The 22,000-nt window shown below is 46.6% G+C and overlaps 1 protein-coding gene across 10 annotated transcripts in view; it reads right to left on the reverse strand.

The window, feature by feature from the left end:
• KDM5C (lysine demethylase 5C) overlaps positions 1-21,120 on the reverse strand; it is a 32,504-nt gene extending 11,384 nt beyond the window's left edge. For 4 of the 10 annotated variants that reach the window (XM_042973813.1, XM_015541460.2, XM_042973807.1 and 1 more), the window contains exons 1-14: positions 20,452-21,119; positions 16,502-16,579; positions 14,173-14,295; positions 13,695-13,865; positions 13,030-13,164; positions 12,190-12,313; positions 11,895-12,076; positions 10,692-10,850; positions 8,811-8,930; positions 8,536-8,694; positions 7,746-7,927; positions 7,489-7,651; positions 666-785; positions 364-558 (exon numbers count right to left, since the gene is read on the reverse strand). In XM_042973813.1, coding sequence (XP_042829747.1) covers positions 364-558; positions 666-785; positions 7,489-7,651; positions 7,746-7,927; positions 8,536-8,694; positions 8,811-8,930; positions 10,692-10,850; positions 11,895-12,076; positions 12,190-12,313; positions 13,030-13,164; positions 13,695-13,865; positions 14,173-14,295; positions 16,502-16,579; positions 20,452-20,601 — 2,061 coding nt within the window. In that variant the 5' untranslated portion in view covers positions 20,602-21,119. The other 6 variants (XM_042973811.1, XM_042973808.1, XM_042973810.1 and 3 more) reach the window with 4 other exon arrangements.
• Between the last annotated feature and the right edge of the window lie 880 nt (positions 21,121-22,000).

Raw genomic sequence — 22,000 nt, forward strand, 5'->3', positions numbered from 1 at the left:
GTGGGGGTTTCATATGCCAGGCTGTCCGGTCGGGTTATTTAAATAATGACAAACAGCGATAACACCAGGACGTGTTGCGGGTCAGTTACTTAACAAACATAATCTTTAATCTACTCAACTATCCAAAAAGATAAACGTTATAATCCCCATTTTTCAGAGATGGATACTGACACTCTGCAAGTAAATTAACTTGCTCACAGCTGTTGATAAATGGCAGAGCAGAGAACGGAAAGGGATTTCTAATCCAGATGCATCTAGTTCTTTTTACTACACTCCAAGACTAAAGGCTACATCTACTTCTTTCTTCCCCCACTTCTGCCGGGCTAGGGTGCCTGATTCAGGGCACTCTCACCTCCACCCTACCTTTTCAAGCAGGGCCTTTCGTAGACGCCGTTCCTCCTGCACCATGATGAACATCTCCTTATGCACAGCTGCGGCCAGATTCAGGTCCAGCTTCTCTGGGCAGGCAGCCATCTTACAGATGAGCTCCTCATGGGAGAAGACGCAGTATCTTCGGAGCCGGCGGTAGTGCTCAATGCATTGGCGCCCAGCTGGCAACTGTGGACAGATTCACCGTTGAGTGTGGCCAAGTCTGAAGGCCATGGTGCCTCAGCTTCCCCACATCCCTCCTGCTTCTCCCTGCCAACCCACCACACTCCACTCACCCAGTCAGCAGTGCAAAAGTTGACAGCCTCCGCAAAGTTGTAGCCTTGGTTGAAGCCACTGTGGTAAGCACGAGGGAAGGTAATGACAAATTCTCCTGCACACTGGTTTGTACGGACAACCTGAAGAAGAAAAAGGCCAGGAAACCTGATTTAAGTGCAGGGTTCTTAAGGAGACAAAGGAGAGCCTGAGGAAACAGTGTGACAACAGAGTTCCAGATCCAATTCCAAAAGGACCGACCACTGGCCTCTGCTCTCAAAGTTGTGACTTATGTTGGCAGCCAACAGGAAGATCGGAGTCAAAAGTAGGAAATGTACGTACCAAAGTATTTCAACTTTCCTAGTAATTTTTATAAAAATTTAAAATCTCACTTTTCATTAAGCTGGCTAAGCCTTTTTCATTAATAATTATTTTTATCAGTCATATATGCAGTTCCCAGAGCCATGGGATTTGTTTTAAAGATTTGTTTAAAAATCAAGATTTGTTTTAAAAATCAAAATTTAAAAATACAAGATTTGTTTTAAAATCAGCAGGCCCTGGGGTGCCTGGGTGGCTCAGTTGGTTAAGCATCTGACTCTTGATTTCAGTTCAGGTCACAATCTCGTGGTTTGTGGGTTCGAGCCCCGCATCGAGCTCTGTGCAGACAGTGCAGAGCCTGCTTGGGATTCTCTGTCTCTGCCCCCCCCACCTCGCCTCTTCTATTGGTGAAAGCCAATCACTTTCACCTCTTCTATTTTGGCATTCTCTTTAACAACCCTAAATAACATGCCTCTCGACTATACTGAAAATAGCCACCTATTATTTCTCAGTTTGCTTAGTTTCCCGTGCATGTATTAGTAATTCAATCCCAACCTTTTAGACAAGTGTCCAACCCTCTTCTCACCTATCAGTTTTCATCCGTTTCACCTTTCACCTTTCTTGCCTATCAGTTTTCTGTTGCAGAGCCTTATGATCTGTTCCAACCTGAACCAGCTACACTATACTCCCTGGACTGTCACTCTGCCATGATGATCTCCTGTTTCCTAGATCCCAGGTCTTCCTCTTTCTTGGTGTATTCTTTTTTTTTTTTTAATTTTTTTTTTTTTAACGTTTATTTATTTTTGGGAGAGAGACAGAGCATGAACAGGGAAGGGGCAGAGAGAGAGGGAGACACAGAATCGGAAGCAGGCTCCAGGCTCTGAGCCATCAGCCCAGAGCCCGACGCAGGGCTCGAACTCACGGACCGCGAGATCGTGACCTGAGCTGAAGTCGGATGCTTAACCGACTGAGCCACCCAGGCGCCCCTCTTGGTGTATTCTTTTGCTGTACTTGAGCACATCCTCCAATAGCTGCCTAGGAAACAGTGGGAACAACTTTTTTTTTGAAAATGTTTCTATTCTACTCTCATACTGCATAATTTGACCATATAGAATTCTAAATTGAAAACCATTTCAAAGGCATGGCTCTAGTCTTCTAGATTCTAGTGATGCTTTTGAAAAGTCTGAAGCCATACTGATTTCTAGTGCTCTGAATTAAACCTCTTTTCTCTCTGAGAGAGCTTGTAGGATTTTTTCTGGTCCAAGTGTTTGATATAAAAATTTTACCAGATATACTTGGTGTAGATCTATTTTCATTCATGTACTGGGTAGGCCCTTCAATTCTGAAAGCTTGGGTCTTTTAGTTCAGGAAAATTTTCTTGAATGATTTCATTAATGATTTGTTTTCATCTCTGCTCTTTTCAGAACTCATTATTTGAATATAGAACCTTCTGAACAAATTCTCTACCTTTTCTCAACTTTCGTTACCATTTCCCATCTTTACTGTTTATTCTATTTTCTGAGACTTCCTTAACTATTTATCCTCTAAACCTTTTTCTTCCACTTTTGCTATCACAATTTTAATTTCCAAGAGCTCTTTTTTGTTCTCAGGATGTTCTTTTTAGAGTATCCTGTTCTTATTTGTTTGCAATATATGCTCATCTCTGAAGATCTTAGTGAGATTTCCTTCCCTTTTCAAGTTCTTTTAATGTTTATTTTTCAGAGAGAGTGAGCAAGTGAGCGCATAAGCAGGAGAGGGTCAGGGAGAGAGGGAGACAGAATCTGAAACAGGCTCCAGGCTCTGAGCTGTCAGCACAGAGCCCGATGTAGGGCTTGAATCCATTAACCTGAGCTGACCTGAGCTGAAGATGGATGCTCAACCGAATGAGCCACCTAGCACCCCATCTCTTTTCTTTTTGAAGTTTACTTCTCTCCCTGCCTAACCTCTGTTTATACAGGTTGCTTTTTTGTGGTTGTTTGGTTCTGTTTTCTAGAGTTTCCTCAGTTGTCTGTTAATCTGTGGCTGTCTACTTTTTTAAGAGTAAAAAATGGAAAAGCTGAATGGAAGTTCTGAGTATACAGATGAAGTCTGTCAACTGTTGCTGTAGGGTGATGTGGCTGAGCCATTTAGTTTGGGAAACTGTAGGTCTTTCTTTTCGTCACTCAAGATTCTCCAGGGAAAACTTTTTTTTTTTTTTTTTTTTTTTTTTTGCCTGAAAGAAAAACATCTGGCTGCTAGTTCTGAGAACCAAGTGAAGGAAGATTGGGAACCTCAGCATCCATCATTCATACAATGATGAATCCTACTATTTTCACTTTATCTCCATCCTCAACTGTACCTAGAAGACCTCAGTCCAGAGTTATTTTATTTTAACCTCTTCAAAAGTAAATCTCCAGTCTTCTGTTTTAGTGAGGGAGGGTCACATTTCCAGCTGCCCAGCATGGCAGGGGATCTCACAGCTTCTTATAGACGTGAATGAATCCTTATTTTCACCCCATTCTTCTTTCCTCCCAGAATTTCTGGTGCCACTGACTACTGAACCTTGGGGGGGGATTCTGAGCTATATATCAGGTTGCTTGGTTCTGAGATGTTTCAATACTGGCTTAAGTTTCAGTTTTCTTATCTGTTTTCTAGTTTCAAGAATTTTGATCTCTCTCTTTTCTCCATTTTAATAATTTTTTACCTTAAAAAAAAAGCCCTTTGTGCCATTTTAGTGGAGTTTCAGCAAGGAATGGAAGCAGCCATGTGTTAGTTTGCCATCTTTAGGAGAAGCCTCACAAGGTTTTTTGAGATGAATATTAAGATGAATATTCAATGCTGATGAACACACAGTGAAATAGGTGCAAGGCTGGTAATGGGACCAATAACTAAAACTAAGATATTATTACTGATATATATCAAGAGCCTAAAATGTTTACACCCTTCAAAACAATCTGCTAGGATTCTAGATTAACGGGGAGAATTAACATCCTCATGACACTGAAATTTCCCATTCATGAATACATCTCCGCATTTATCCAGGTCATGCATCAGCTCCCACCTCCAATACATTTTCTTTTCAAAGATGCAACAGCATTTCTTACCTGGATTATTGTACTGGCCCCCATTACCAAGCACTAGAATTATCTTCCAAAAAATGCAAATCTGACCAGCAATACCCCTGCTGAGAACCCCTTACTTGAAACTCCATGTCCACATGACTGAAGCCACTGTTACTCTTCCCTCAAGGATCACTCCTTCTACAAATGCTTTCCTGACCCCCTCTTCCTAATGACACAGTCTGTTGTTCTTCTGAAGCATCTCTAACATTTATTCCACTTGTTTACTCACCTCTGTTGTCCACTCAACTGCACATACCTGAAGGTAGGGACTGGTTTATTTGTCTTCAAGGTGCTGGCCAGAGGCCTTGTATTGTACACACAGGGAGTTCTAGCAGTAGTACTTGCTGAATGACCTAAACCCAGCCTTGATTCTATAGATGTGAAAACTGAGTCCCAGAGAAGCTTCAAGTAGCAGAGCCAGAAATAGAACTTAATGCTCCTGACTCTTATCTCAACCTGCACCCTCACTTTGGCAATGTTACTTTACCATGTCCTATGTAGTTATTTAAAAAGGCTCTCCTCACATTCTGCAGCTGTTAAAAATGACCCAAATATCCATCAAGTGGTGAATGGATAAACAAAATGTGGTACATTCATACAATGGAATATTATTCTACCATAAATAGAAATGAGGTTCTGACACATGCTACAACATGGATGAACCTCAAAAACATTATGCTAAGTAAAAGCAGCTGGATGCAAAAGACCACATATTATTCCATTTATAAGAACTGTCTAGAAAAGGCAAATCTCTAGTGACAGAAGGCAGATTAGTGGTTGCCTGGGACTAGGGGTTGGAATGGAGAGTGACTGCAAAAGGGCATGAGGGATCTTTTTGGGGTGACAAATGTTCTAAAACTGGATTGTGGTGATGGCACAACTGTGTAAATTCACTGAACTGTGTACACTTAAAATGGGTAAATTTTAAGGTATATAAATTATACTGCAATAAAAAAAATTTGTTTAAAAAGATGGTTATAAGCAGCTCATAGTAAGAAAGCAACAGTCATTCTAGCCCAGCACTGTCCAACAGAAATATACCAGCCACATATGTACTTTTAAATTCTCTAGTACCACGTTAAAAAAGTAAAAAGAAACAAGTAAAATTAATAACTTCAGAGTATTCTATTTAATAGATCCACAATATCAGCATTTCAGTGTGTAAGTGGTATACAAAAATATCAGTAAGGTATTTTCATACTAAGTCTTGACATCCGACACATGTTTTATACTTTCAGCACATTTCAGATTGGACTAGCCATGTTTCAAGTGCTCAGCAGCTACATGTGGCTAGTGGCTACCCAACTGGACAGTGTCGTTCTAGATCATTAAACTTAAAATGAGATTATAAAACCCATACACTGATTGTTATATCAAAATTTACATAGAAAAATAACAGATGGGAAACATAACAAAATATGGAGGAAATAGAGATGATCACTATATTTCCATTTTCTGGAAAGGGGGCAGGTTTCTTTTATAATGAAAATAAAACTTACACTATATAGCTATAAAAAGAAATGGTTTTCTTCTGCCAAAGGGGAAGGGGGGAGGGGGTGGGCTAAAGATAGATCCTGGGGGAGCTTCAGCTGGCTAAACTGCAGGCTGCCAGCATGAGAATATGAAAATCAGATGCCTTGGATTGAGGGGACACTGCCAAGTCCAAAGAGTCTGGAGATGCTGGGAACCACCTATAGGAGGGGCAGGGTGGGGGTGGGGTGAAGCAGCAGCTGGCCAGAGAAGCTGGTGAGCCATGAGCAGGACAAATGCTGTGGAGCTGGAAGCAAAGAGCACATGTTTAAAAATCTGTAATAAATTTTTCTTAAAAAGAGTTAAGGATTAGTTACACACACACACACACACACACGTGTGTGTGTGTGTGTGTGTGTGTGTGTGTGTGTGTGTGTGTGTGTGTGTGTCTTGGCTGTCTAAATCTTTAAGGAGAATACTCTTCTACTCATAATTTTCCTTGGCACTGTAGGCAAGGACTAATGCTGTGCTATGTGTCAGGAAGAATGGACTGTGAGGAAGTGAGACCCAGTGTCTACTTACGAAGAGCTGAACTGGAAGGGCCCTTGATCATCTCTACCTCTTGAGTCCAGTAATTCTTAAATGGGGTGAGGCAGTGACGGAAAAGGATACCTGCCATCCCCCAACCACTCTGCCACCTCAAGTGGAAGAAGGCTGCCTGAACTGTTGTAGGATACACTTCCACTAATTCCCTAGATCCCTCAAGGCTTGGTTAAGTATCACTAAAGTAGCTAATAAAAAAATACTACAGGGTATGTAGTATATCAAAACAAGGTGAAGGCAAGAAACAATATGGGTGAGAACCACTGACCTAGTCCAAAGCTCTACTGTACAGGTGCTCGGGGATCTCAAGGAGACATTAATTCAATATGTACTGACCGCTTACCACATCCTATGCATTAGACCAAGTGGCAGGGCAGCCAAGGTGTTGGTGGGTGGGGGCGGGGGGGGGGTTGAAGGGAGTGGGGAGGAGGAGTAGCACAGAATAAGACTCAAAGTACAGGTGGATGATGTACCAATTACTGACCCTACAGGACTGTTGATCAGGCTGTTTTAAGATCTACACCAGAAAACTGGCTGATGCTAATGCCTGGCTGATGCTAATGCTTGAAAGTTTCTTATAGGCAAGCCAGATTGTATACCCAGCAAAACATTTTATAGTGTGGGAGAGAAGTCCACAGAGGAGGAGGATAGGTTCAGTCTAGGACTCTGGGTTCAACTTTATTTTAAATGTTGACATTGGCACTTTTTTTAGAGGTTACTTCTCCTCCAGCTTTACTGAGATATAGCTGATGTATAATACCCTACAAGTTTAAGGTGTACAACACGTTGACCTGACACACTTATATATTGCAAAATAATTACCACCACAGAACTTTTGACCTGTTAAATAAGTAAAAAGACCTACCCATTGCTCCCAAAAGGGCTACTATATGGAACATGTCAGAGACTGCTAGTTGCCCCCCAATATTCATTCTCACCCTCTTTCACAACAATATGAATTTCTAACTGGTACATGACCATCTGGAGTAAGAACCACATTTTCCAGTCTTCCTTGTAACTAGACATGGCCATGTGACTAAGCTGTGACTAACAGGAGATGAATGGAAATGACGTGCGTCTTGCTCTGTCCTTCTGCCACTTCCCTCTCCTACTGGCTGTCATACAGACGTGAAAAGAACCATCCTGAGGTGTTGCCCTCAAACACATGGCCCAGAGCGCTCACCATCACATCATGTATCTAACTATTGCTATGTGAAGTCTCTATTAGAGTTGTTGAATAAAGATAAGAGGAATGAGAAAGAAGCACAGGTAGATTCCAGATGACCACCACCACCACCACAAAGGACATGGCTACACCATTCCTACCCCTTGTCCTTGTTTCCTGAGCACTCACCGGCACACCATGGGACATGAGGGTATTGGGATTCATGAGGGTGACAAGTTGGTGCAGGAGGTCAGGCTGGCTATCAAAGAGCTCAGGTGTCAGCTTCTTCATCACCTCTTCCAAATGTTCTGCTGCAAGTGAGGGTACCCCATACCAGGTCTTCGGCTCACCCCTGGCCATGTGGAAAGGGGACATATGGAGTGGTCACACACATGGTCCTCAGGGGGCCTACCCTGCCTCCCCAACTTCCCAGGGCCCCCGCTCACCAATGGAGGTAGTTAATGGAGTAACTCCAGTGATCCTCAATATGCCAGCAAAAGGCTGAAAAGACCATGCCCACATAGAGCCAGGGCACCTTCATGCCAGAAATATCTGCATTGATGTGGCATAGTACGGACTGCTCCAACACTGGCATCACATTCAGGTTCCAACCACTGGTAGCATACTCCTGTCAGGTTATTTGTGGATAGGGGATGAGGGTTATACTAAGGAACCGAGAGCTTTAGCCCAGGGAACCTTAATTTTGAGGTCATAGACCTTTTTGACACATCTAAGAAATATTATAGACATTCTCCACCTCCCACCCACCCTCCACCAAATGCATGCACACAAAATTTCAATTCGCTTCGATTTTAGCAAGTTTTACAGATATACTCACCCACCAAATTACCTGCAAGTTAAAGCCCCCCGCATTGGACCAAAACGCACCCTTCTCTTGAGGTAGGCCTGGGCCCTCATTTTTTTTCCTGCACATACAGTCTCAGTCCCTGAACACTTCTTATGAATGAGCCAGGCACCCTGCCAAGTATTTCATATACCTTCTCATTTAATTCTTATTACAAATTTGTAAGGTAGGTACTATCCCCATCCTACAAAGAAGTAGCCAATCTCGTGGCTAGAGGTGCCATGCCAGATACTAGGCTGTGTTCTTTACATCTTCATTTAAATCTCACAGCAACTCTATGAGGCAGGCATAATGATCCCCACCCAAAAGAGATATTGAATGACCTGCCAAAGCTCACACCACTGACATATAATCATGAATCATCCACTTACCTCCTCCTCAGGGGTTAGGTGCCGCTTACTATCACTGACGGGGAAACCGCTACCAAATTCTTTGGAATGGATGTCAGCCCCATACTCAACAGTCACATCTTCCTCAATGCTGTTTACCAACCGCCAGAACTCCTTCTCCACGAGTTCTGTGGGCACCATCTGGGGAACAGGGGTAGCAGATGACCATGGCCCCAGTGACTCAGGAGAGCTAAGACCACCAGGCACCAACACCTACGACCCTAGCCCTGACACTACCCCAGCCCTCCATCACCTACGTGCACAGGCATGTTGAAGTAATCGGCTTTAAAGGAGTCAGCCATCTCGCCAAAGCTCTGCAGAGTGTATTCCCGGGTAGCCTGCTCAAAGCCAAAGGCTTCAGGGGGGCGCTTACACTCCTGAAACCCAAAGGAGAACATGTCACCAAGGTAGAGGGCACAGGGGTGGAGATTCCTCAAAAGCGGAGCTGGAATATGGGGTAGGAGCAGGGAACAAGAACAGCCCTAGGTCTGCACTCAAGGCCCCTGAGGCAGGCCTCACTTTATAGCTCCACCTTTTTCTCCTAGCACCTCAGCTTAGTCTTTTCATTCCCCACATGCACTGCGCTGCCATGCTTTTGCTCTTTTCTTCCTTTAGGACTTTACTACCTAAACCATGAACTCAGACTTAAATATGCTATCCTATATTCTTCTGCCATTTTTTTCTCTTGGGCTAAAATAGGAGTTTAAGCAGGGTGTGTAAAGAAGCTTTCTTAATGCCCAGCCTGGAACTACAAGCCTGAGAAAATGGCACTGAATGTTCTAGTAGCTCAGAGGATGGAAAACGAAGGCACCAGCTCCTACGCTGTCAAACCCTACACTATTCCTGTTCTTTAGACTGTCTCAGAAGACAGGATGTTGAGTCTACCTCACTTTGTACCTATGTTCATGGTTTTAGATGAGAGCTGTATGTACCCCAGAGTTAGACTCATGTCTGAAAAATCAATGTCAATCTGGTCCACTGGCCCACAACCACTTAAAGAGAGCCAAGCAGAGCTGACAGCCTTCATTGTCTATGATACTACTGGCATCCAAACTCCTCCCTGAAGGAATCTCCACCACTACACCAAGGCCATTATGCACTGCCCTGGTCTCTTTCCTCAGCTGTGTGTGTGCACATGCACACCTAGTCTCTATGACCACAGCTGAGTCCCTAAGACAAGAGACCATCCACATTTGCTCTCCAGAAACCCACAGAGAAATGTAGATGAGTGCCCAGAATTTGGATGAAGGTAGAAAGCTCATGAAACAGACCTGACAGACAGACCAGGCCTCTCAGCCCTCACTGCTGCTTTAGATGCTCTCCTTACTTGTCCCTCTTGCACTAGGTACATTTGCCCCAAATACTCTTGCTCCAGCATGCCTCCATTCCCAGGTTTAGAAAGCCTGCCCATCTCTTCTAGTTAAAGCCTATATCACTGCAAACCAATCAAATTACCAAAACAAAAGGAAAACTAAGTATTATAACCATATGATGGACCCCCCCAAAAGAAAAATTAAATCATACCCATGAATAAATTTAATATAGAAAATGATCATAAAGTAGCAAATTAAAATATACAATAAGAGCCCAAACTCGTTAAAGGTAGTTATATATATGCAACAACAAAAAGATGAGAAGAAAATATACCAGACTATTAACAATGGTTGTCTCTAGATGGTGAGATGATAGGTAATTTGTCTATTTTCCAAGCTTTCTAAAAAAAACAAAGAATAAAAAACTTGGAAATCAAAAGAACAACTTTTTCTTCATATTCCTGTTCTCCAAATCTCATTCCTGACACATTCCCTGATTACTACCCTTAGTCATCTTCCTCTCCTCTGAACTTCTACACCTCAGAGTTTCTAACACGTAATTTAGCATTTGACTATACATCAGCATACCATATGTCCAATCATGACTCTCACTGCCCCAGGTGGTCTGGGAGCTCCCAGAGAACGTAAGCAAAGGCTAAGTCTCCTCCTCTTCTTTCTCCTAACACTCTGCCCAGCCTAGCCCCACGCTGGAACCCAAAATATTAAACTGTGGCTGAACTAGGAAGCTGTTCTCAATAAGGCCAGATGAAGGAAGGCAAAAATACCCTATGGGGCAGACATGAGCTGGGGCTGGGAAGGCCTTACCGCCATGACACACTTTGGGCACCTCCAGACACCCTTGGGAATCTCAGGCAGAGGAGGCAGCAGGCAGAAGATGTGGTAGTTGTCATCACAGCCATCACACAGCAGAAGCTTGTCATCCTCATCCCCTCGGGAACACATCCGGCAAACATAGGACTCGATCTGCCAGGGAAAGGAGGCAACAGTTCATCAATCTAAGCCCTGTCCAGCCTTCAAACTGTCCTCCAGACAGTACTCTAGTCCACATAACTCTCCAAAAGAAACCCACCATGCTTGCTGGGTAGATCATTCATAGCCCTGTGACAGGCTAGTCATGCTAGTTCTGGACTTTAACTGTGTGCACATACCATCTCCCCAAATAAACTGGTAGAGCTGTGAGAGCGGAGTCTTTATCATTCAGTCGTGAATCTCCTATTTTTATTCATTCAACAAACACTGAGCACTTATGTGTTCAACACTGTGCTGGACTCTGAAGTACAGCAATGAATAAATATGGCATATGCCTCCTAAAGGCATACAGTACTCCAGAGACACATATTCATAAAAATTAAAGGGCAATGTGGCAATTGCCAATATCGGCCCATGAAGGGTACTATGGGAGCCTAGAGAAGGGAGCCCTCAAATCAGCCAGAGATAAGGAGGGATAGCCTTGAGGAAGGACTTCACTGAAAAGGGGACACTTGACAGTGACATTTGAAACTGACCAAAACCTGAATGCAAACTGAAGTCTGGCACTGGGGCAGAGCACAGGGGAAAACTTCCAGGCGGAAGAAACAGCATGTGCAAAGGGATGGGGGCAAGAAAGAGCATGGCGCATCTCGGGAAAAAACGAACATACCTACAAGTAGTTCAGTGTGGCTATAGCAGAGGAGTGAGGTGGGCAGTGCTGGGGAATGAGGCTAGAGGTCAGCAGGGACTGGATCATGCATGGTAATGAGGAGCTTAGCCTTTATCCTGAAGCAATGGAGAGGGAGTCTCCTTCTTTGGACCCTTCCAGCACTTCATGTTGACAGCACTTGATCACCCTTTCTTGTCCTCTGTTCCATGTGAGTTGGCCTTGTTTCCCCAATTAAGTGAGCTACCTGAAGGCAGGGCCCACCAGGCCCACTTTTGTGCTTAACGCAACCTGGTCCAGAGCCATGCTGGGGAAATGCTTGTTGAAGGGATGAGAAGCAGAGCATTAAGAAGTCAGGGCTGGGTCCTTACAAACTGGGCATTGCTGTGGTTCCTCCGCAGTCTCATGGTCATCTTGGTGCAGGGCTCTGGGCTGTGACTCAGCTCCTCCTTGCTCTCCAGGAAGGTCTTAGGTGAGGTTGACTCCACCTTCATATCCCCGCCTGACTCCTCCTTCACCACTACGGTGGGGGGACACTCAGGCCCTTCCTTATCTGGGAGAGGGAAGAGTGGCTCTAAAGTACAGGTCTAGAACAGTCAGGGCCCCGCCTCCTCTCCCCAGGCGAAGCCACCATCCTTCACACTGCCCCAGCCTGTCAGGCCTCACCTTTCTTCCGCAGAGTCTTATCCTTGGCCATGAGGCCCAGGCCCATCATCTTGGGGCCTGCCCCATAGATCTGTAGCTTCTTCAGTTCCGGATTCTTTTCAATGTCTTCTTCCGTGGGTTCCGGCTGGGAGAAAAAAAGGAAATGAATCAAGCCTGCTATCTGAGGCAGACTGCCCATCCTAAAAGAACAATAGCTTGGACTATATATCACTTGAGCTCATGCCAGGGACTAAGGCAAGGGCAGGCCTGGGCAAGAATTCAGAGCTGCTTTTTGGAAACTAGGGTTAAGTGAGCTCCCCACTCAGCCCTCTCTTGGAAAAAAATTAAGATGCAATTTGTTTTCCCAACTGTAAAACAAGAATATTAACTCCTACCTTACAGGGAGGCTTACAAAGAGTTTTGGGGATAACATATATAAAGAAATCTAACAGTGTTTGACACTACCAATAAATGACAGTGACTAATACAATCTGCTAAATGACATGCTTCGGTGAGCCCAGGGACAATGTCTATCTTATTCTACTGTATCCCCAGTGCCTAGAAGAATGTCTGGCACACAAGCTTCTGCCTAAAGCTAGGATACAGGTATAAGGGAAAAGAAGAGTTCTACCCCTACGAGCAGAGTGAGTCAGGAAAGAACAAGATAGGCAAGAAGGGCCGACATAGAAAAGATACTGTATGAGGAGATCAAGACCCAGCTCAGAAGCTGGAGGGGGGCACACTTCTGCTCAGAACTCAGAGAGTGGAAAGAAGAAAAGTGGAACAGGGAACAGAACTCTGGTCAGAGGAAGGGAGAGGACTCCCACCTCCAAAGGTCTGAGTTAGAAGTGAAGTACTCACATCAGGCTGCAGTCTCTTGGCCCGCCGGCCATAGCTATTGAACTTGGAAGGTTGCACGGACTGTCGAAGGGGGATACTGTGGGGTTTGTATTCCTTGTCCTTTTCCTCATTATCAAATGGACGTGTGTTGCACTGCTGGGGACAAGTGAGGAGTAAGGGTGAGGGTATGGGGCCCTAGACCCCAACAATGACTTCCCTCTACCCTTACCCGATGGCAAACCAAGCTGTGGCTGCACCCACATGGCCCACACCAAAAGGCCATGCTCAACTGGTCGTTACCAATGACACCAGCACGCAGTCTGATAATTCTCTTGCCTTTGCTTAGGTCATTCCTCCTTCAAACCACCTCCCCACAACCATCTCCCTAACTAAATCAGATGCCATCTCTTCCCAGACCTCTCCAAGTCCAAAATGTCTCTCCCTCCTTGGAATTCCTTTATCAGTTAAAACCTTGTTATATATTGGATAGTAGGCTGGCCCTATGGGCAACTCCAGGACCTCTGATCCTGGGCAGCATGGAAGAGAATAAGCACCACTAAAAAAGGGTAGAGTCTAGCTCCCAGGTCTCCAGTTCTCTGAACCAGTTCCATTAAGAGCCAAGTGTGGGAGATCTGCATCTGGTGTGGGGGGGAAAGCCTTTTCCCACCCCAGCCTGGCATCCTTACCACCAGGTTGGCTCCAGACTGGTACATCTCATAGGGGTAAACGATGCGTTCATAGTGGGAGCGTAGCAGGGAACCAATGTTTTTGCCTGGTGGGTAGTTGAGGCGCTGGGCCACCCGGGCCCACCGACGGTCTTTGCAGATGGCTTCATAGCCACCTTCCTCCACCACGATCTGCAGGGACAAGCAGGAAGGGATGTGGATGTGCTGTGTGTATGTACATGAGGGAATAGGCCTGCAGAAAGGGAAATGAGAACAAGTCCGGCCCCTCGCTTCAGTGAGGACTATTCCCTCCTTCTACCACCACCACTCAGATTCAAATTGCAGTAGGAGACACCAAGAAGTTCTGACAACAGCTCATGTGCTACCAGGCTGTGCCCCTCCACTGCAGCCTAGAGATCTAATATCCAAACCAAGGGAGCCCCCAGAGTACCAAGGATATTAAGGGGTGGGGAGGGGTTTGAGAAAAACCTTCTCTTACTTTGCTGAGGCTGTAGAGGTCCAAGATCCGCCGTTCTACATTGGGAATTTTTAAGGAGGAGCCCTGGATTTCCCAGAATTTGGCAATCTGGTCCAAATAGTTCAGCTTCACTCTTGTCTGGGCCTGGAGAAGAAATTGCTCAAAGAGGATGGCCTCCCCCTCCACCTGAGCCCCATCTTCTGGCCTAATCTTAGGAGAGAAGAACGTGTACAGAGCAGCCCACCATCCAAGGCCTCTCCCCGTGAAATGGATCCCAAACTCTAGGCAGTGCTTAGCCCACCTCTCTCTCATCTCTGCCACCTTCTAGTCAATAGGATAAGCCCAAGGTTCCAAAACAGAGAGGGTTAGGTCACAACAGCTCTCTCAATCTCTTCGACAGGGCTGTGTGAATATCACCATTCCTGTTACAGACAGCCTCTGTTTCCTTAAGTCACAGAGCAGGTATCAAGAGATCTGAACGTCAAATAACTTAAGTTTCAGCTTGTTTCCTGCTATTGATTTGCTTGTATAGCCTTCTATTCTCTGAAACTCCATTTTCTGATTATAAGGGGGAACTAACATAACTGCCCAGTCCACTTACTCCAGAAGGGTGGAGTTATGAGAGAAACAGTGAAGACCCTCTGGAAACTCCAGAACTGTATCTAAGTTCTAGGCATGTTTCAGATTGAAGGCTCCAAAAGAGCACATTTACCTCTTCTTATGCACCACAGAACTTGTCCCATGGTGGCTGAAGGCTGAGAGTGCATGCTGGAGACAGAATGGCCTAAAGAACTAAGAGACAGTATACCAAAGCAGCACTGGCACCTGACCAACCCAGGACCCGATGTGGGCCAAGTATCCTAGGAACAAGGCATGTACCTTGCTTGCTTCCCTGAAATCTCAGTGACCCAAGAAAGGCTCCCCAAGGCTCTAAGTCTAGAACCACCTTGCCCTGGTCAGATAGCCTAATTCTATGGAGAACTAGATTAAGTCACTACCATTCACCGCCTTGCTCAGATCCCATTAGAAGAACAGAAACAGTTCTATTTCATAGATGGGGAAAACTAAGGTCTATTTGTGGAAAGAAACAACCTATGGCTATTTAACTGTGGAAACCTGGAAGAGGCCAGCAACTCTACTCCCTCCATCTTAGCTTTCCAATCTTGGCTTCTTCCTTGCTCCTCCCCATCAACAGCCAGCACAGTATCTCTAGAAAACCTGCCCTTGTCCCATGCTAGGTGACACCTTGCACTAGCTGTACCTCCATAGATCCATTTCTTTAAGGAACTTATACCCCATTCATGAGATGATTTTTTTCCCTGACCAGGACAGCTCCTAGACTGACCCTACAACAGTGGTTCTCAATGAGGAACAATTTTGCTCCCTGGGGGGATATTTAGCAATGCCTGGAGACATTTTTGATTGTTATAACTGGGAAAAGGTATTACTGGCATCTAACAAGTAGAAGCCGAGGGTACTGATAAACTTCCTACAATGCATAGGATAGCCCCTCCGTGACAAAAAATTATCTGGGCCAAAATGTCAATAGCATCAAGCTTGAGGAACTGTAGTCTAGAAACAAGGAAGCTTTTAGGTCATAAGTTTCCAGTAGGGCCCAATACACTCCCCCTCCCCAGGGCATCTAGTAAGGTTTATGGATACATAATGAGAGAGAAAGGTGGTAACATAGTTCTCAACTGTATCTTCCCTGGGAAACTCCAGGATCTTCCTAGGAACTGGTTTCAAAGCACACACTCTCATTATCCCAGGGCATTCTCAAGCCCTTAGTGGAGAACCTCACCTATCCATGCACAGGGCCTGGACTTCCTGTACAGAAAAGGGAGAGGGAAAAGCCTACCTGCCTGACCCCTGTCCAAGTTTATAACCATTCTAGCCTTGATAAAGACCAGTTCTTGTGTTGTTCCTGCCCCTCTACCTCATGTCCCACCTCACCAAGCCCCATAGAAGGCAGGCCAGAAGCACAGGATTGTGGATGAATTGGATAATGAGACCACATTCAGCTGGCCAAGCATGAAAGGGCTCAGCCAACCCCCTATTTCCCTTTTGTTGACTCAGTTACAGTAGGCTGGCTGACAGGGGACTTTCAGAAATAGCAAACCTTTACGGAAAGGGACGTTCCTAGTCTTTGAGCTATCATATTAGAGATCCTAAATGCTCCTGCTCTTGGTTATACACAGAGCTCTAAAGCTTCCTCTATGACCTCCATGCAACTTCACAGGAGAGAGAATAAAGGCATAGTCAGGTAAAGCACCTTAGCTCAAGAAGGTATGAGGGCAGTGGAATCGGAGTTCACATATCCAACCCCGCCACCAGCTGCTAGTCTTCTCACCTCTAGTTCATTCAGCCTCTGGATTCGGGGAGTAAACCTGAAGTTGTCCACTTCTACAGCAAAGGGTGGCTGCCAGTCCTGGGGGGTTACACAGAGGGGAAAGGGAGTTGAGTTATTCCAGCATAGTGCAAGGCCAGAGGGCACCACAAGCAGCTCAGCACCCCATTTGTGCCTTCCCAGACCTCTGGCCACCCCAGGCCCTTTAACTTGGCAAACACCCAACCCACTACCTGCCCCCCAGAACTCACCACAGGGCCCTAGAAGTCCCTCAAGTCCATACTCAATGCCCCAAGCATTGAAATTTCTCCCAAGTCCCTCCCACAGTACAGCACCAGGATTTCAAGAAAGAGAGAGATGGGGCCCAAAACAGTTGACCTCAAACTCTCCCTACATCCACATTAACTCCTTGTTCCCCAGGCATGTACTGTAGGACACAGTCTGGAAGTACTGATAAGCACAGGGATCTGGAGTCAGAAGACCTGGGTTCATGTTCTAGCTCCACTACCTACTAGCTGTGGGATTTTACTTTTCTGAACCTGTTTTCTCATCTGTAAGGTGGGAATATGAACACTTGCCCTGGTTTCGTCATAATACTGATACAGCAAATTAAATTGGTTTTCAAATGAAAAATGTTATTCAAAGGAGTCATCCTTAAGACCTGGTATCTTAAGCTAACTCCACCACCTAATATACACGTAGGGTAGCTCAGCTCCAATTCTGGCAGGATTTAAAGGTTCGGGCCTTTAATCTCTTCTCTCAGTTTAAAGGGCCTGAGACATGTGCTGCAGGGAAAAGCAAGGGATGGGGAGCAAGAATCTGCATCATTCACCCAGTCTGGAAGACTTCCTGTGGGTCCTCTCTCAAACACCTGCCTGGTACAGGAAAAGGGGGGGGGGGAAGCGGGGGAAAGGGCTAGTGATGGGATACCCAATCATGGTCGCAAAGAATAGGAGAATTTGAGGAGAAGGAAGTTGCGGAAGGATAATGAAAGTGGGGGGTAACTGCCATGCCAAGTTGAGGCTTGTTGTGTCCTACCAAAGGGTAACTGTGGGGAGCCCCTCCCTGATGGCCTTTTCTCCAAAACCTCCCATGCAGTCCTCTCCTCCCCAAAGCCCTAGCTCCTGCTGGGGTGGTAAAAACCACCCAGAGTAACCTAGACCAATGCTCTCATTTTATGAATGGGGAAAGTGAGGCCCAGATATGAATTGCGATTTCTCCAAAATCATATGCTGATTGAGTGGTAGAGTCAGACTAGAACCCAGGTCTTCAGACCTCCAGTCAAGGCTTTGTACACCAGGATACCAGTGTTTATACACACATGCATACATATGGAAGTGGGGGGGTAGTAAAAGAGAAGAAAAAGCTGTTGGCCTTTTCTGCACACACACTTTTAGAAAAGAGGCCAGAGGACTCTTACTTGCAGGCACACATACTCCCCTCAATCCCCCAACCCTCCAGCCGAAGCAGGTTTGCAGCAAACACCTGGGGCTCAGTGAAGCAGGGGCAAATTAAAAAAAAAAAAAGAAAGAAAGAAAAGAGAGAGAAAAGAGACTAAAATGGTATGGCTCAAGCCCAGACAAGCTCCTCATGCCCTCTTGCCCCCCACCAGTAGGGCACTCCCCTTAGCGCAGGTAGAAAGGTACTCAAACCCAAAACTCCAGGAACCCTTCTTTCCTGCTGAATCAAGTTCTGGATAAGAATAAGCACAGCATCAAGCAACCGGACAGGAAATGGCAGAACCGAATCCTAGAGCAGGAGCTGTGGGTGCAACAGATAGCTGGGGAAGGTCCAGCAAACCCCCACCCAGCTCTCCCTGGAACCTACGAGCTCCCTCATTCTGCCTTCAGTCTCCTACTCCTGTGTGCCAAACACACCCGTATTATTAAGATGGTGATAAAAAAGTTGGCTACCCGATGCAGGAAGCAAGAGCCTTCCAAGATCCCCTGGGTCTACTCCAGGGTACCAACACTCTCCTCCCACCTTCCCCAAGAGCAGCAGTCAACTGTCTAGCAATTCAAAGCCCAAATCGCCCTTCCTCAGGCAAACCTCCAATTTCCAAGCACCCACCCATACACAGGTTCCCAGCCTGGCTGAAGCACCACTTGGGCAAGGGCTTCGAATTCCAGCTAGATGGCCTGGCTGCCTAAAGGTGGCGTACGAGCAGCTCTACAAGAGGAAAAAACTGAACAAAACCAGAGAGACTAGGTCTCCTGGATTTGAGGGAAGTACACTGTTGGGGTAGAGAAGCATAACAAAAGATGGCCTCCCGCAGGTCACACACACACTAGGGATGTGTCACTTTTCCCCTTCCTGGTCCCCCAAGGAAGGGTAACAACACCTGCACAAGGCCAGCCTGCCCAATAAGTCTAAGGCAGAAAAACAGAAATTCAGGCCTCAGCTACCCTCTGTGTCAGATACGATTCCTTGCCTGCTGGACCACTTCAGGGAGTGCCTTCTTGAGGCTGCCCAGGACTCCAGCCTCTCCCTTCTGCTAGCCTTTTTGACTTCTCGCTACCAAATGCCACTCCTTCACCATGAACAAGGATACCTCAAAGATCTATGGCCAGGCTCCAACAAGGGAAAAATTAGTATACCCAACACCTCCCAAAAGATCCATTTGAAACTAGCCTAGATCTGTGGCTGAACACCAGAAAACACCAAGATGGACAAGGAGGCCTGTGGTGCCCTCCTCAGGGTGGCAGTGAGGCTTCCCATCCGGTTTCAGCCAGGAGACACCTACTCAAAAACACCCTGTTCCAAACTCAATTCCTGTCCTTGGAATCCCAAGTGGTGACTGAACAACACATACCATCATTTCTCCTCCATGCCAGCAAGGTGGCAGCCTATCCTAGCCCTTGGGGGACTTCTCGCGGCCCTGAGGCCAGGCCTAGGAACAAAGATATGCCCTTTGTCATTGACCTCTGGAAATCAAGTGTTCTAAAGGAGACAGACTTCCATAGCTCCATTCTGTTTTGGGGAGTCCAAGAATACCCTATCCTCTGGGACCTGCTACATCCTGGGACAGAACACAGTACAAAATCTTCTGGGAAGGACTCATACCCCACTGTCAAGCCGGCTGGTCCAAGCCTACCCATAGGAGCCAGGTCTGGGGGGATGGGGGGTGATGTGCAGGGAAGGATATTGCCTTCAGCTAGGAAAAGAAGGGGATAATTCGCTAATCCCATCTCAGGGGAGCCAGATAGAACATTTCCTGTAATAGAATTTCCTGATCTACTAGGCCAGGACATTATCATAGATGGATTGGTCTGACAGGGCGTGAGTAAATATGAGTCAACCTACATAGGAGCAAACCAATGACCACATCAAACACCTTCGCAGTCACAATAATTACCACTTACCTAGCGCCTACTACACAGAGACTCTACCTAGCTTAATCCAATTCTCAAAATAAGCATTCAGGGGACTCAATTCACAGGCTCAGAGAGATTAAGTTACTTGTCCAAGGTCACACAGCCGGTAAGCTTCACAGTGGAATTTTGAACTCAGGTCTGTCTCCCTTTAGAGCTGTGATCTCTCCACTACAGCACATTGCCTGCCTCGAGGGAAGTGATGACAATAAACGGAAAAAAGCCTTGTTTGGTACAGCCTTGACCTGGGTGGTCCGGGATAACTGAGAGATGTGTAGATACCTCTCTGAACTCTCCCGGGTCCACTAGGCATCCCCGTTTTGAACCTCACCAGGAATGAATCTGAAAGGCGGAGTGAAAGTGGGGATGGGTCAGAGACCCAGGTCCCTTGGGCGCCTCACACCGCTAGAGGACCCCTGGCCCCATATCATCTTTTCTCCGACCCGCGCCACATCCACAACGGTCCCAGCCACCCCCATTTCTCCACACCTCGAGCTGCCCTCCGCCCCAGAGTTCTCCACCAGCTACGCTAGTTCTTCATCCCTGGCCTCGCCGCCGGCGACCACTGACCCCGAGACTTACCGCGGGTGGGCGGATCTTGCAAATGCCCGACTTCTCGGCGATGGGCCGGATTTTCGCGATGTAGCCAAGAGGGTCTCGGAACTCGGCCCAGCTAGGCTCGAACACCGGGCACTCCGGCGGCGGTAGGAAGTCGTCGGACCCCGGCTCCATGGTGGGCCCTAGGACTTGGACGGCTCGGACCGCCCTTAAGGACTCATGGCGGACACCGCGGTATGAAGCCGAGGCACTGCTCGGGGACTAGGCCCTAAGCGGGGCGGCCGCCGCCCGCCGAGGGCCTTGGGGGGCGTGTAGCTGCCACGCTCTGAGAGGCTCAGGCTGGCGCTACTGCTACCGCCTCTTCGTCCTGCCTCGTTCCTTCCAAACTCTGCCGCTGCCTCCCAACTACCGCAGCCTTCACCACTACAGTTACCTCCCAGCCGCCGCGGCCTTCGGCGCCGCCGCCGCCATCTTGGTTTGTCAGCGTCTCCTCCCCCCTCCCCTCACCACAACAAACCGGATCCCTCCGCGGTGTGTCCCTCCGAGCCTCGTATACCTTGCGTGAGGCCAAACTCTAAGACACTTTCATCCCATGGAGACCTAGCTGAATCTGCAGGCATGGGTTCCCTATTTGGAAGCAGGGACGCAAAAGTACCTGCCAGACTGAGAGCAAATAGTCCACCACGGTGGCGGAGGAGCAAAGCCGTAATTCGACTGTCGGAACCTTTTTCCGGTGGACCGGAGGCGCACGTTTAAAGGCCAGTGATGCGCATGCGCGTTATGAAGAGAGACCGGAAGAGGAGCTGGCGTTAGTGGGTGGTGGGTCCAAATTGGCTCCCCCCTCTATGACCTCAGCCCTGGCGCGAGCCCCGCCCCAACAATTTCTTCTCCAGGGTCTTTCCCGTGTGGGCCTCAGAAGGCGGCTTTGGGTGCCTGCTGGCATGCAGGTTGAGGGAGACGTGGGAGTTCCCAGCTCTAGGCGCTGACACCGCTGGGGCTTTGAAAGAAGGAAGACAAAAATGTTGCTTACCCCCTGGGAATTACGGATTTTAGGAATCCTGGGTCCCAAGGAGAGAAAGGAAATACTTATTTCATCCAAGGTTATGTGTAGAGGCCTCTCAGAGATGGGGCTTCCATTCATATCCCCCAAAGAGTCATTGTCCGTCAGCATTTTAATGAACACTTTCAAATGTTCTGTACGCACTTTTATTGTGTACACATTTGTGGAAGGTACTCCTATAAAATAAGCCTAAGTGTATATATATTTTAACTGTTGGATGTTTAGCAACAGCATATTTATCGCCTACTAATGCCTACTGTATGAAACACCTACCATTTGTAAGCCTACAGTGTAGTTATCAAACATTGTGTACATGGGTTGTATTTATTGTGTATAGCCCTGTCATATGCATTTGAGTACCTGCCATGTGTATATCTACTCCTATGGTGTGCATGTTCATTGAGCAGTTTACGAATAGGTTTATGGCAACTAACCCGTTGCATGCATCAAACCAGTACTTTGCCCACACATCAGGCATCTGTTGCATTTGAGGATTATGTTATACATGATTGT

Source organism: Panthera tigris, chromosome X (genome assembly GCF_018350195.1).
Source record: "Panthera tigris isolate Pti1 chromosome X, P.tigris_Pti1_mat1.1, whole genome shotgun sequence".
Lineage (NCBI taxonomy): Eukaryota > Metazoa > Chordata > Mammalia > Carnivora > Felidae > Panthera > Panthera tigris.